Source organism: Xenopus tropicalis, chromosome 5, assembly GCF_000004195.4.
Source record: "Xenopus tropicalis strain Nigerian chromosome 5, UCB_Xtro_10.0, whole genome shotgun sequence".
NCBI classification, from domain to species: Eukaryota; Metazoa; Chordata; class Amphibia; order Anura; family Pipidae; genus Xenopus; species Xenopus tropicalis.
The window spans coordinates 123,388,186-123,401,985 of record NC_030681.2 but is presented as its reverse complement, the minus strand read 5'-3'; the positions used below and the strand labels follow the sequence as shown (position 1 = coordinate 123,401,985).

General features: G+C 41.2%; 1 protein-coding gene across 1 annotated transcript in view; it reads right to left on the bottom strand.

The window, feature by feature from the left end:
* The window catches only part of slc25a36 (solute carrier family 25 (pyrimidine nucleotide carrier), member 36), a 37,157-nt gene extending 26,913 nt beyond the window's left edge, over positions 1 to 10,244 (bottom strand). Inside the window, exon 1 of the mRNA XM_002941191.5 lies at positions 9,923 to 10,244. Coding sequence (XP_002941237.1) covers positions 9,923 to 9,963 — 41 coding nt within the window. The 5' untranslated portion in view covers positions 9,964 to 10,244. The remainder of the gene's footprint in view (positions 1 to 9,922) is intronic.
* Between the last annotated feature and the right edge of the window lie 3,556 nt (positions 10,245 to 13,800).

Genomic DNA, 13,800 nt, shown 5'->3' with positions numbered 1-13,800 from the left:
TTATTTTGCTAAGCAGAGTCTCCCATGCAGTAGCTTTGGAAAACAAGTGCCTGACTGCTGTGACTTGGGTCTGCATAGCATAAACCTAAAATTCTGACACTGCATGTTTAGCACAGTGCTTATTCTAATTCTTCTCTCTTGCATTTGCCATCACTTTACAGTGAATTTGTGTTTCCCTATAATCATTTACCAGACATAGAATTAGTTGCTGGCACAAGAACAAAAATCTTTAAAAAATTGTTTGTTATACTATTTTACATGCATAAAATAATTTAAATATGACTCTGTTGGAAACTACCACCTCTTACATTTTACTGGATGGACTGGTAGGAGGAAAAGCTAGGAGAAAAAAAAACTGTTTTCCCAAGTCTGCTTCAGACAGAAGAAACATTGTCTATTCAAACCACCCCACTATAACTTTATATGAAAAAAAAAAATCCACTAGGTGTGGGGCAAAAATGTCATACCCTTAATATAATTTTCAAGAAATCACATATGCAGTGAGAGTTTAAAGGTGTAGTTACCTTACAATGGGAATTGACACCTGACCAGAAATAAATGCTCAGCAACTTTATGGTACAGGTGTGGGATCCTTTATCCGGAAACCCATTCTCCAGAAAGCTCTGAATTAAGGAATGCCCGTCTCCCATAGACTCCATTTTAATCAAATAATTCAGAATTTTAAAACTGATTTCCTTTTTCTCTGTAGTAATAAAACATTACCTTGTAATTGATCCCAACCGAGATGTAAATAATCCTTATTGGGTGCAAAACAATCCTACTGGGTTTAATTAATGGTTTATTGATTTAGTAGACTTAAGGTATGGAGATCCAAATCACAGAAAGACCCCTTATCCGGAATACCCTTGGTCCCAAGCATTCTGGATAACGGGTCCTATACCTGTATTTGTAAATACCTTAAATAAACGTTTTAAAAGGCCACGTGGACATAGTGGAGCAACTAAGCTTGGCACCAACTTTGAAGCTGGCAACTTAAGCCCCTGTGTGTGTGCCCCATTAAAAAGCAGACAAGGGTTGCAACAATCTCTCTAATGAGTAAAGTGTGCAGAGCAGCATTTTGGCTAGTGTGCCCAATAGCAAATAGTTTTTACACAAACACTATGTGAATGGAGCCCCATGGCCTAATTACAAGACAGGCGCTCTTTTGTGTGGTCAGTCTTGGCTGCCAGGATTGATGTGTCCAAGAAATAAAAACAAGAAAAGAATCCTCTCTACCCAAGCAAGTAATAGGGTCTAAAGGGCTCAGTGGCCATTAAACAACACCATTTGTCTGCCAAGCAGTTGTATGATGTGCACAGTATATTCAAAGAAAATTTGCAGTTGGTTCTCGATTTATAAATAATAACCTTTTTTTGTTATGCATGGCATTTTAACTGCTGTTTGGTTGCTAGAGCCTAAAAGCAAGTAGTAGTTCTAAGACAATTCTAAGACAAAAAAAATCTACTGCAAATACCAAAAATGAAATTTCATCCTATAAAGTTTAGAGTAAAGCTAAGTTTACATATAAGTGGCTGTTTCCCTGACACCCCGATATAAACCTAACATGACCTAGTGTACTGAGTCAGCAGATAAAAATCATTAGCTGATCACATCCTGCTTTATTCACATGCACAATGCAAGACTGCACAAGTACAAATGCTGAGACAGTGCTAAAGGCTTGGTACAATTCAAAAATAAATATTTAATCTGTTAATCACATGGTTGCAAAACATAATAACAGCACAAATTAGGCTAGTGGCTCTTATCTGCCTGCAGTTTTTGAAGCCGTTTTAAGTGCGACAATGCATATTTTCATGTTTACGTGCCAAAATCCACTCCATGTGTGCACTCATAGGCTCACGCCATAGAAAATGCAGGCAGGGAAAAGTTGGTGAGCAGCTTTGTGTGCCACTAGCCTCATGGAAATAGACAGAATGCTATACTACATAAATAAAAAATTACTTACAAGGAGAAGGCACCCCCACCCAGTGACTAAGGGGCATATTTATTACAGTGCGTACCACACCAGTGATGTTGCTCAAAGCAACCAATCAGCAATTTGAACATCTACAAGTTAGAAAACAAAAGCAAAGATCTGATCTCCGGCTTACACACTATAATAAATATGCCACTAAGACTTACTTTCTACTTCAGGGGCTGTCACCCCTCATAATGCCATTAAAAAAAGATTACAATTTACTATAGAGCACCTACAATTCTTTAAAAAAGGGGAATGTCCACTTTAAAAGTCAATTCCATAGGGATAACTTTGCTCTTTATGCATTGGTAAAATTGCACATTAGGCAAAGCTTATTGTTGTGAAGGTGACTTACACATAATGCTGGCACACAAATATAAACAAAACAAAAGATGTGCTACGTTATGATTATTCTGCGGCCTTTATGCTTTATGTCCTTGGTGCTTTTCTAAAGAAGGTGATTATTTTGCTTTTAAACTATACTGCAGAGCTGGGTTACCAAGTCTGACTACATTCCTTTCTATGCATAGCTTTCTCCATAGGCCTTCTCTGCTTGCCATGACCCTTGGCCTACTTGTGAGCGGCTCACAGCCAAGAATGTGCAATAGGTTAGATGTAGACGAGAAATATATCCACACAAACATTAACTGCCGGCCATTTTCAGTAGCTTCCAATTACATGCAAATTCATTCCTAATCCTTATGTACTATAATGTGAAATTTTCTGTGGTAACAATTCATTTGTGAGAATGTTATCTGTTCCAAATAGGTCACTAAACCTGTTCCCAACATATCCTTCAGCATATAAATTATGTGACAGAGATAACCTTCACAGCCTACCTGTTTTTTCGAATGCACACTGCATTTTTTGCTAAAGGCTCAACATAGGTAGAACGGAAAAGCTACATTTTAGGATTTATAGGCCCCTCATGACGGTGGGTGGGACTCTATTAGCTATTGATATATAAAGGGGCAGCTTCAGCCCCTAATAAGCATCCTCAATGAACTGTACGACACAGAGCAACAGTTGCATGTTGATACATCAGTTGCTGACACTTTTGATGTGGCTGAGAAATGTATTAGCTAATGTAGTCAATCGTAACAGTTTAAAGAGCAGGCAACTGGGAAACTCCAGAGGGAGAAAATTGAAATGTCAAACTATAATCTTGTATAACAATATTTTTTAATTGCCTTTTTATGCACAGGTGGAACTACACCTGTGCATAACTACCTATGCTGACTTCAACTCTATTGACAGTTGTCATATAAGTGTGTCTTGGGTGCAGAAAATAACATTATTTACTTAAAGTCCCTCCGTACCCAAAAAAAAAACATTTCAGAGAAAACACAAATTTATTCTAAAAAGTGTACATGAATATAATAAAATAAAGGAGGTTCCAAAAGTTGTCGAATCATAGTGTGTACTTTCTCTCAAGCTGGCTTTATTTGCTGTATAAATAATGACATTACCCTTGTGTAAATGTTTTTGTGAGAAGTTTTTGTTAAGAATTGGCCTGTGAAGCTGCATAGATTAATGACACGGTTGTATAATTTTAGTAAACAGCTATGTATTGGCATTGTGATAGGATGTGGCCTCTCTAGGTCAGCTCAGCGTATTTCTGTCCCAGTCACCTAAATGTAAAAAAATCAAACGGTAAACATCTAGAGGCAAATATTTTTACCTATAAAATGGTAGGCCACCTAAATTCATAGAAAGGGACCAATATCAGGACAAGAGCAGGATAACTTTGGTTTTAGCAGGTAAGCTGGCATATACAGGCCATCACAGTGCCCAATGCCAAGTAGGGTGGAGTGGTGTAAAGGTCATCTCCACCAGACTTTAGAGCAGTAGAAACATGTTTTTTTAGGGTTTATGCATTTTCAGTAAAAGCAAACCAGAACACTTAAGGGTAAACAACATTCTTCACAATTCAGCACCTTTTACTTTGTAGCAATGGTTTTGGGAAAGCCCTTCCTGCTTTGGCACAATGTTGTCTCCGTGTAGAACTAATTTGATGTGGGATGAATTGGAATGATGGAATTATGGATGGGAGCCAAGCTGAATGCAAATAAATCCCACCAACAATGTTTCAAAATCTAGAGATAAGGCATTCCTCACAAAGAGAGGTTGTAACAGTGGAAAAAAGTGTGAGATGTTGGATAGGCAGATTCAAGCTAGAGATTCAGGCGGTTCTTTATGCAATATTATCATTATTTATTTATATAGTGTTTATCATTCACATTAGACTTGCCAAATGGAAGCTTACAGTCTAAGTGCTCTGTAACATTCATACTAGGGTCAGTTCCTTTAGGATCCAATTAACAATAAGTAAAACCCTGTCATATCCAGGAAAAAAAACAAAACAAAACAAAAAAAAACAGTTCATACATGACTGCCTTTCAATTCTCACCAGCAAATATAACAATATCCTGTAATCTTCTGCAATAATGTTGTTTGATTATTGGTTATTACAACACTTGTTAGGGCAATGCCCCTGTAGTGCCATACTGTTGCCAATATCAACAAATTGCCGAGTTATACTTTCCTACCTTTCTTTTAACTGTTTATACTGTCAAAACAGACAATAATGTATGCAGTACAACCACTTGCAGGGAATCCTGGCAGGAAAGTGTGGCTTGGCAGGTCACAAGATTTAGGGAAATAAATCAAATTATCACAATATACTTCTATAATGAAGAGCAAATGAATGTCTAGAGCATCCAATACTTAACAGGTGCTGCACAACAAGGAAGCAAGTACATCCCAAGGGCAAAAATCATAATCTGAGGGAACACTTCATTTAAAAAGCCAGTACAAGGCCATTAATCAGAGCTGCCAAATTTGGTGTTCACCAGTTAATAATTACTACAGCTCCCATCATTCAGTCACCAAAATGCAGCAGATAGATCTATTATTATTTTATAGAATCCTCCGTTTGAAATCTGACTGAAATTTAGTCAGGCAGGCACACTGGTGGGCCCCATACACAGGCCAATAAGCTGCCAAGTCACCAGACTGTGTATGGCCTACTTAAGGTTGACAGCACATAGCTTTCTTTCCGCCAGCTGAAAATACTAAAACAATTCCTGCTTTCTCCCATTGATCCTATGTGAAAATACCTTACACCATCAGTACTTTTGTTTTTTACCTGGAAATCTTCTAATCAGTTGAGATCACCAAGCCCATACCAACAAAAAAAAAATGTCACTAAATCGCTGATAAGGTCACGCCTAAAGCCAAAACTCTTGCTTAAATGAAAGTGTTCTGTACTAAGCAACTGTTCAGTAGGGCTGTATTAATTTTGCTAGCATTTACTGTGCTTTTAAAAAAATTATTGGTTGGACTACACTATTCTTTTGCTAAGCTTTTCTGATTTCCGCCTATTTTCTTTTTCTCTAGGGTTTATGCCATTAATTTTGAATTTGACTCTGGACTCAAAAATGGAAGACTGCATATGGTGGGTCTCCATTAAAGGAGAAGGAAAGGCTAATAAAAAAATAATCTCAAACTGAAGGCATACCTTCAGTTCTCTCAATAGTGCCCTTACGTCTCCCCATATTTCTCCCGTTCAGATGATCAGAAGCCTCATAGGAAAACAAACCGCTGAGCTCTGTAAAGAAAATTCCCATAATGCCACGCTCCTGCACCAAGACCAAGACCCCTGTACATGCCCAGTCTGTAAGACTATGAGGAAGCTTCCTGCTGAATGACTCAGATCACACATACCTAAGGGGGGGAGGGAGTTCTTAGCATTGTTGAGGGAGGGGGGAGCAGGAGAGAGGAGAGAGCTGCGCAGACTCTGGCACAGGAAGAAAAAAGAGAGACAAGAAATCCTTTTTTGGCTGTATTTACATAGACCTTTCTGATAAAGCTTACTTAGTTTTTACCTTTCCTTTTCCTTTAACGACTTCAATATAATGCAATTTGTGGCTACAGCAGAAAACAGTAAAAAGACTCATTTAGACACTAGATTCTAAATCACTTCTTGTGTTGCAAAGCTGAGGAACATCTTCTGCCTGACTATTTCAAGTGAATAAATCAAATTTAAGTAGACGTGATACCACCAGAAGAGTTATCATCATGGCTATATCTTGGATACAATATTGAGATTTGTTTACAAAGAAGTCACTTACTCTAATATTTATTTTGCCAAGTAAGTCCTTCTGTTTCCCTGTACCAGAAAGTTCATCAGGTTTGCCTCCAGAAAATAAGATGAAGCATTAACTTATTAGTTGTAGCCATCAGTGATGCATGTGTACAAATGGAGAACAAAGAAGTATAGATGAACAAATTGGATCATAAGTAACTATCTTGGTTGCTGTGGTCCAGTGCAATCAGTTGATAAAAGGCATAATAAATTCATTATTGTGCTCATCATAGAATTCACAGTGCACACAAACCAAGGGCACACATACATGCTAGGCCACATCAGCCAATTAATGGCCAAAATTCTGTCTTTTGCTTCCACACTACTTCCTGTTACAGTTAGAGCACAGACCATCACTAAATGGTGGATCAAGGGAAATGATGTAATAGGACAATATTTACTTAAATATTCCAGTCTGGCGAGATTCTTTGATAGTTTATATTATGTTAAGTGACCTGTTGGTTAAGTATTCATTCTGGGGGTATAGTTTTACTTTAATAAACATTGTGTTAGTTTATAAAGTGCACTAGAAGCATGTATGTTTTCTTTGTTGTAGCTCCTCTTGAAGACTTAAACCTGAAAACCACAAGCCCGTTTGATGTGATGCTGTGAGCCGAGTCACCACTGTTGTAAACTTTTGTAGCACAAACAAATAGAGCACCCATGGCCATACATCAACAGCACAATAAGCTTTAGCAGGTCTATCTGAGTTTGTGATAGATGCTATATAGTTAAGAGCTGATGTTCAGTTTCTTCATGGTAAAAATATTATGGGCCTATATTTGTGAAGGGCTTGCAGCTGCACCTCCACCTATACCTACAGAAGACCCAGAACTTAGCTGTGCTTGTGTATTGCATCCTTGGAGAAATTTTAAATATTGTAAATAAGAAAATATGGAGAGAAAAAGAAAACAGTTTTTTTTTTCATTTACATATTTTCTCATGTATGTATCTATGTATATTTCTATTTATAAACTGCTACTCGTAAATACAGTGGTATCTGTGAGTGGAAGAAAATAAACAGCAGTATCAAGGCAGCCACAGGGGTGCCCAAAAGATAAATCTTCCTATACTTCACAAGAGTAAAGTGTTGACAGGATCAGTGGAGATCATCACCACTCACCTGACTACAATTTCTTACATTTTCCATCTGACGCTGCTTTTAGCGAATTCCTTGCACAGAAGCAGAGTTGAAATAAATGTGCACCCTCATCTTTGATACGCAACTGCTTGGCAACCACCCAGAAATCAGTCCCTGACTACCCTGGCAAGGGAGAGAAAGCACCTACTGGTAGCTGTATAGGCCTAATAGTTGGATAGGCTTGATTGGCTCTGTAATAAAGTTAATTTAGTCAAAGACAACTTGAAAGTTAGAATGCATTTTGTAAGCAACTTTGAATGTTAATGTTTGCAAAATAAAAGGGATTTTTCACATATGTTGAGTCATCCTTAAAGAGAGAAGTTAAAAGGATGATTTACAGCCATCAGTTGAGATGGGAAAGCACTGCTTAAGTGAAACAGATATGTGAAATTAACTACAGGACTCGACTGAACTACAAACTGCAGATGCACAATGAAATATGATAACTTATGCATACATGGTTTGCAAAGATCATGCTTCCCAGGATACTTATAATTATAAATCAGCAGGAGCATTTTTTTTAGGATCAAATTATAAATAGGCCATATATTAAAGCTGACCAACTTCAAATAAGTGTTTGAACCCTGTGCGGAAGAATTCGATAGCCGTCAGGCCTGCTACACTGAGGTACAGTTATTGATACCTGTTACAAGACAGCACTGAGGAAAGGCTCCAGAACTTAAATATTACCATGAGGACCATTTCCAAGACATACAGTTGAGTCCTATATTTTCCACTCACCTATGCTAAATTTTGTTCAAAGCTAATTAAAACATATTTAAAATAAATGCTTTAAATAGGTGGTGTTTAAGCTGGCTATGTAAGAACCCATAATGCCAAACAATTTTGGTCATTTACCACCAATTTCTATGAATAAGGGTGCATGTTTTGGGCTCCTGTATGGAAATTTTGATTTTATAGCACTTGTTCTCATTGTTCAAATGAGAAAAACCAGACAACCTTATGGCTTTAATTTATATCTGTAAAGAGTAATTAGCAGAGCAAATCTTTTTTTAGGCCCATCAGACAAGCAATATACTTTGGCCTTCCATGCCAGTTTCCTACTTGACCAGTATGCAACAGTTCGGCCTACAAATTAAGTGTTCAGATACTGTTAAAGTCCTGCTAAATATGCCCAGCTTTAGCTACACTGAAATCATTTGCTAAGCTAAGGGCCCTTTAGTGGTGAATACTGAAATTCAAATAAAGAGCCTATAATCCCTCTTAAAAACTGTCTTTGCTAAAATGTCCAACAAAAAAGTTACCACAGTTGGTGTAACAGTTTGAATGAAACAAATATTTTCACATCTGACAAAGATGTTGTTTTCATCCTACAAACAGCAACGATGCAACTTTCTGCAATATCTTACTTTGTATTTTAACTACCACAAGCTCTTCCCTATGCTTTACCTGTTTTTCAGGCTCTATGCAATTTCCAACATTCCCCCTGAAGGAATGAATAGGAGAGAACATGACCATAACCTCTACTGCATAAAAGCAAGTTTACATCTTTCATTTGTTGTAGCAATATAGCCGCAGCCCAACCAAACACAACAAGTGTCACATGTCTCACTGAAACATTGTTGCATGACTTGGCACTGGATACTACCACAGATCTAAAACTGAAATGAAAAACAGGCAATATTTTACTACAGAGTTCAGCATGTGCTGATGTAAAGACATATTATATAGTTTTCTTGCTATATTATTATTAATAATCTGGTTACTTTTGCTGTTTAAGTGCCATGTTAATGACTAAATTAAGTCAACGGTATCTATATGGGATATATAAGTGTGTTTAAGTGATTTTTAAAATGCTTTCTAAATGCCTTTTAATGCTTTTTAAAATGCTCACAGTTCACATTGCAGGCTTATTTTGCAGAAAACAAAAAGAACAGAAACTAGGTAAACTAAGTTATTATTCAAATGTGTGTAAATATGTAGCAGGTCAAAACACCCAATTAACATTTATAGCAGCACTGCCACACAGCTGCCCTTACATATCACAGATGGCTAAGTGGCATTCTTGCCATGTCAGTCGCTATAATTCAGCCTAGGATATAAATATAAGGCATATATAAGTGCATCACACGTTTCAGTAGAGCTGAACGTGCTTGTTACCTTTTCCCCATATTTATGTGCACATCACAGAGGACAAATAATGCACCTAACTAAATAAACACCCTCAAGTACATACAGTTGAAAGAGCTCTAAAGGGCTTAATAAAGTGTTCATATTGTGCAGTGCCAGCCAATGCCTACTCGGCAGTCCCTTCTGATGTACAACTGCCCTAGTCTGCAAGAAATACAAGCATCACTGATAAGAAGTGAACACCAAAGGGCACCCTGCTCTGGCACTTAGGGATACAGGGGGAAAATAAAATGAAGTTGCTTTAATATTATGTGGCCTCTGGGTCCATTTGGACAACAAAAATGCCCTTTTGCCAAAGATGCTTGGCAATTAAACTGTGTAGCACTGAAAAGATGAATGACAGACAGTTAAATAAAAAAACCATTTACACGCATATCCAACCTGCGACCCTCCAGCTGCTTTAGAAGTAGAACTCCCAGCACAGTCTGGTGCTAGAGGTGTAGTTCAGCCACAGCTGGAGAGCTACAGACAGGACACTCCTGAATTTAAAGAAAAAAGCACCTACCCTCCAGCAAACAGATGCACCAGGGTGTCTCTCTGGCTCATTCTCTCTCATTCTTTTCCCCTGCAGAAGGGAAGCAGTGGGGCAGGATCCAGTGGAAACACTTCTCTGCCTTACCCTTGCAAAGTATCCAGTGCCCTTCCCCGCCCTTAACACTTTACTGGCACTCTACACCAACCCCCCCGAACCTTGCTGTGGTTGCACCCACTAAAGCTTGTCACCTTGTAGCAGAAGTGAAACAATCCTCATTATCCTTAGCCTTATATATATATTAATAATATGAGGGCGCGCATGCCCGCGCATGCGCTGAACCCCTCAGTAGAAGGGCTGTAAGTTGCGAAGCTAAAAGCAGAGACGCGCATGCGTGGGCGGAAGTGACGAGCCTTTGGTTGGAGATGGCTATGTCCTATCAGGAGCCGTTGCTAAGCTCAATTTCCCTCCCCTTGCCTCAATACTCCTGACAGCGCTCTGTCAGCTTGGGAAGAGGAGAGGATTTTTACACAATGTAGCTGGCAGTTGGAATGTGCCTGTACTAACTATATGGGAAGTTTCTGCTCTGCAAGCGTTGCGAGTATACGCTTTCCTGCAGGTGAAAGGAGCTGCGCTCCAGCCTCCTCCATATGGTAAAAAGGCAAACACATTTCAGACTAAGGGCAGCACGCATTTGAAAGAAGCGTTTCTGTGCCTAGAATTGTTACTGACGGGCACATTTTTATTACATTCACTTTCAGTACTCCATAAGCTGTTCTTATACAGTGTAGCTAATGCTTCTTGCCCCAGTTAAAAGATTAATGAAGTTGTGAGAGGCACACTGTGCCTGTTGTAAAATTCTGCCTGTGGCCGCACTTTGCCACTTTATCATGACATTTTTGGGGCCACCCTACGTGTCATGCAATGCTTAGTGCCACACTGCATGTTGGGAAACACTGGGGGGATATGGTGTGCTTGTTGTGAAACACTGGGGGGATATGGTGTGCTTGTTGTGAAACACTGGGGGGATATGGTGTGCTTGTTGTGAAACACTGGGGGGATATGGTGTGCTTGTTGTGAAACACTGGGGGGATATGGTGTGCTTGTTGTGAAACACTGGGGGGGATATGGTGTGCTTGTTGTGAAACACTGGGGGGATATGGTGTGCTTGTTGTGAAACACTGGAGGGATATGGTGTGCTTGTTGTGAAACACAGGGGGGGATATGGTGTGCTTGTTGTGAAACACTGGGGGGATATGGTGTGCTTGTTGTGAAACACTGGGGGGATATGGTGTGCTTGTTGTGAAACACTGGAGGGATATGGTGTGCTTGTTGTGAAACACTGGGGGGATATGGTGTGCTTGTTGTGAAACACTGGGGGGAAACACTGGGGGGGGGGGATATGGTGTGCTTGTTATGAAACACTGGGGGGGATATGGTGTGCTTGTTGTGAAACACTGGGGGGGATATGGTGTGCATGTTATGAAACACTGGGGGGATATGGTGTGCATGTTATGAAACACTGGGGGGATATGGTGTGCTTGTTGTGAAACACTGGGGGGATATGGTGTGCTTGTTGTGAAACACTGGGGGGATATGGTGTGCTTGTTGTGAAACACTGGGGGGATATGGTGTGCTTGTTGTGAAACACTGGGGGGATATGGTGTGCTTGTTGTGAAACACTGGAGGGATATGGTGTGCTTGTTGTGAAACACTGGAGGGATATGGTGTGCTTGTTGTGAAACACTGGGGGGGATATGGTGTGCTTGTTGTGAAACACTGGGGGGATATGGTGTGCTTGTTGTGAAACACTGGGGGGATATGGTGTGCTTGTTGTGAAACACTGGGGGGATATGGTGTGCTTGTTGTGAAACACTGGGGGGATATGGTGTGCATGTTGTGAAACACTGGGGGGATATGGTGTGCATGTTGTGAAACACTGGGGGGATATGGTGTGCATGTTGTGAAACACTGGGGGGGATATGGTGTGCTTGTTGTGAAACACTGGGGGGGGATATGGTGTGCATGTTATGAAACACTGGGGGGGATATGGTGTGCTTGTTGTGAAACACTGGGGGGATATGGTGTGCTTGTTGTGAAACACTGGGGGGGGATATGGTGTGCATGTTATGAAACACTGGGGGGGATATGGTGTGCATGTTGTGAAACACTGGGGGGATATGGTGTGCTTGTTGTGAAACACTGGGGGGGATATGGTGTGCTTGTTGTGAAACACTGGGGGGGGATATGGTGTGCATGTTATGAAACACTGGGGGGGATATGGTGTGCTTGTTGTGAAACACTGGGGGGATATGGTGTGCTTGTTGTGAAACACTGGGGGGATATGGTGTGCTTGTTGTGAAACACTGGGGGGATATGGTGTGCATGTTATGAAACACTGGGGGGGGGGATATGGTGTGCTTGTTGTGAAACACTGGGGGGATATGGTGTGCTTGTTGTGAAACACTGGGTAGCCACGCTGCCTGTCATAAAACAGCAGGGGGCACATTGCGCCTGTGATGAAACACTAGGGGGCAGCACTGTACCACAATCTGGACTGGAATTCAAAATAGTCCCTGGAATATAAAGCACAAAGAGGCTCAAACAGCCCCCCAACAACTCACTAAATCAGGGGTGGGCAAACTAAGGTCCGCGGGCCAAGTCCGGCCCGTTAGTCTTTTTGATCCGGCCCACCAAGGATTGGTGTGTCTCGCTTTTCCTAACAGAGACCGCAGTCCGCATCTTCTGCCTTTCAGAAGTCTCATGTCAAGACTGCATGTAAGTGCAGCGACGCAAAACCTAGGAGAATGATGAGCAGAGACGGCGCTGGCCTGGCCCGTCTGCCAAATTTTAAAAGTCAATGTGGCCCCTGGGCCTAAAAGTTTGCTCACCCCTGCACTAAATAGTGACTGTCTATGGCATCTTACAGCAGCCCCTCTGGCATTTGTCTGATTACTAGTCTGGGCCTGCCATGCAAGCACTTTGGGGCACATTGTTTTTGTCATGGGGGCTGGACTCTTGATGACATGGACAACTCACAGCCCTAGGATGGATCTGAATACCATAATACATAGAACATACCCCCCTGCTCCTTGCGCGATTCCTCTCCTTATGTGGCTTCTTCTCCGGCAGTGCCAGGCCCTTTTATAAGGTTGCGCCCCGTGCATACTGACGTCACACGTACACACGGGGCGCAACCTTATAAAAGGGCCTGGCACCGCCGCACATGGAGCCGTATAAGGAGAGGAACCACGGGAGAAGTAGGAGGATGTGTGGGGGGCTCTGTGTAATGGGGGGCTCTGTGTAATGGGGGCTCTGTGTAATGGGGGGCTCTGTGTAATGGGGGGCTCTGTGTATTTGGGGCACTGTGTATTGGTGGGCACTGTGTATTGGGGGGCACTGTGTATTGGGGACACTGTGTATTGGGGGCACTGTGTATTGGGGGGCACTGTGTATTGGGGTCACTGTGTATTGGGGGCACTGTGTGTTGGGGGCACTGTGTGTTGGGGGGCACTGTGTATTGGGGCACTGTGTGTTGGGGGTACTGTGTATGAAGGGCATTGTGTATTGGGGGCACTGTGTATTGGGGTCACTGTGTATTGGGGGCACTGTATGAAGGGTACTGTGTATTGGGGGTACTGTGTATTGGGGGGCACTGTGTATGAAGGGTACTGTGTATTGGGGGGCACTGTATGAAGGGTACTGTGTATGAAGGGTACTGTGTATTGGGGGGCACTGTGTATGAAGGGTACTGTGGGCCATTGGGGATACTGTGTATGGGGGGAAAAACTGGTACATAGTTATAACTCACTGCCTTCTCTCTCTATTTGTATTTATATGTAGGAGTTGCTATATTGTTTTCCTTAAGTAGTACAGTATGAGGGTATAGCACATTTGCGTCTGATCCCACC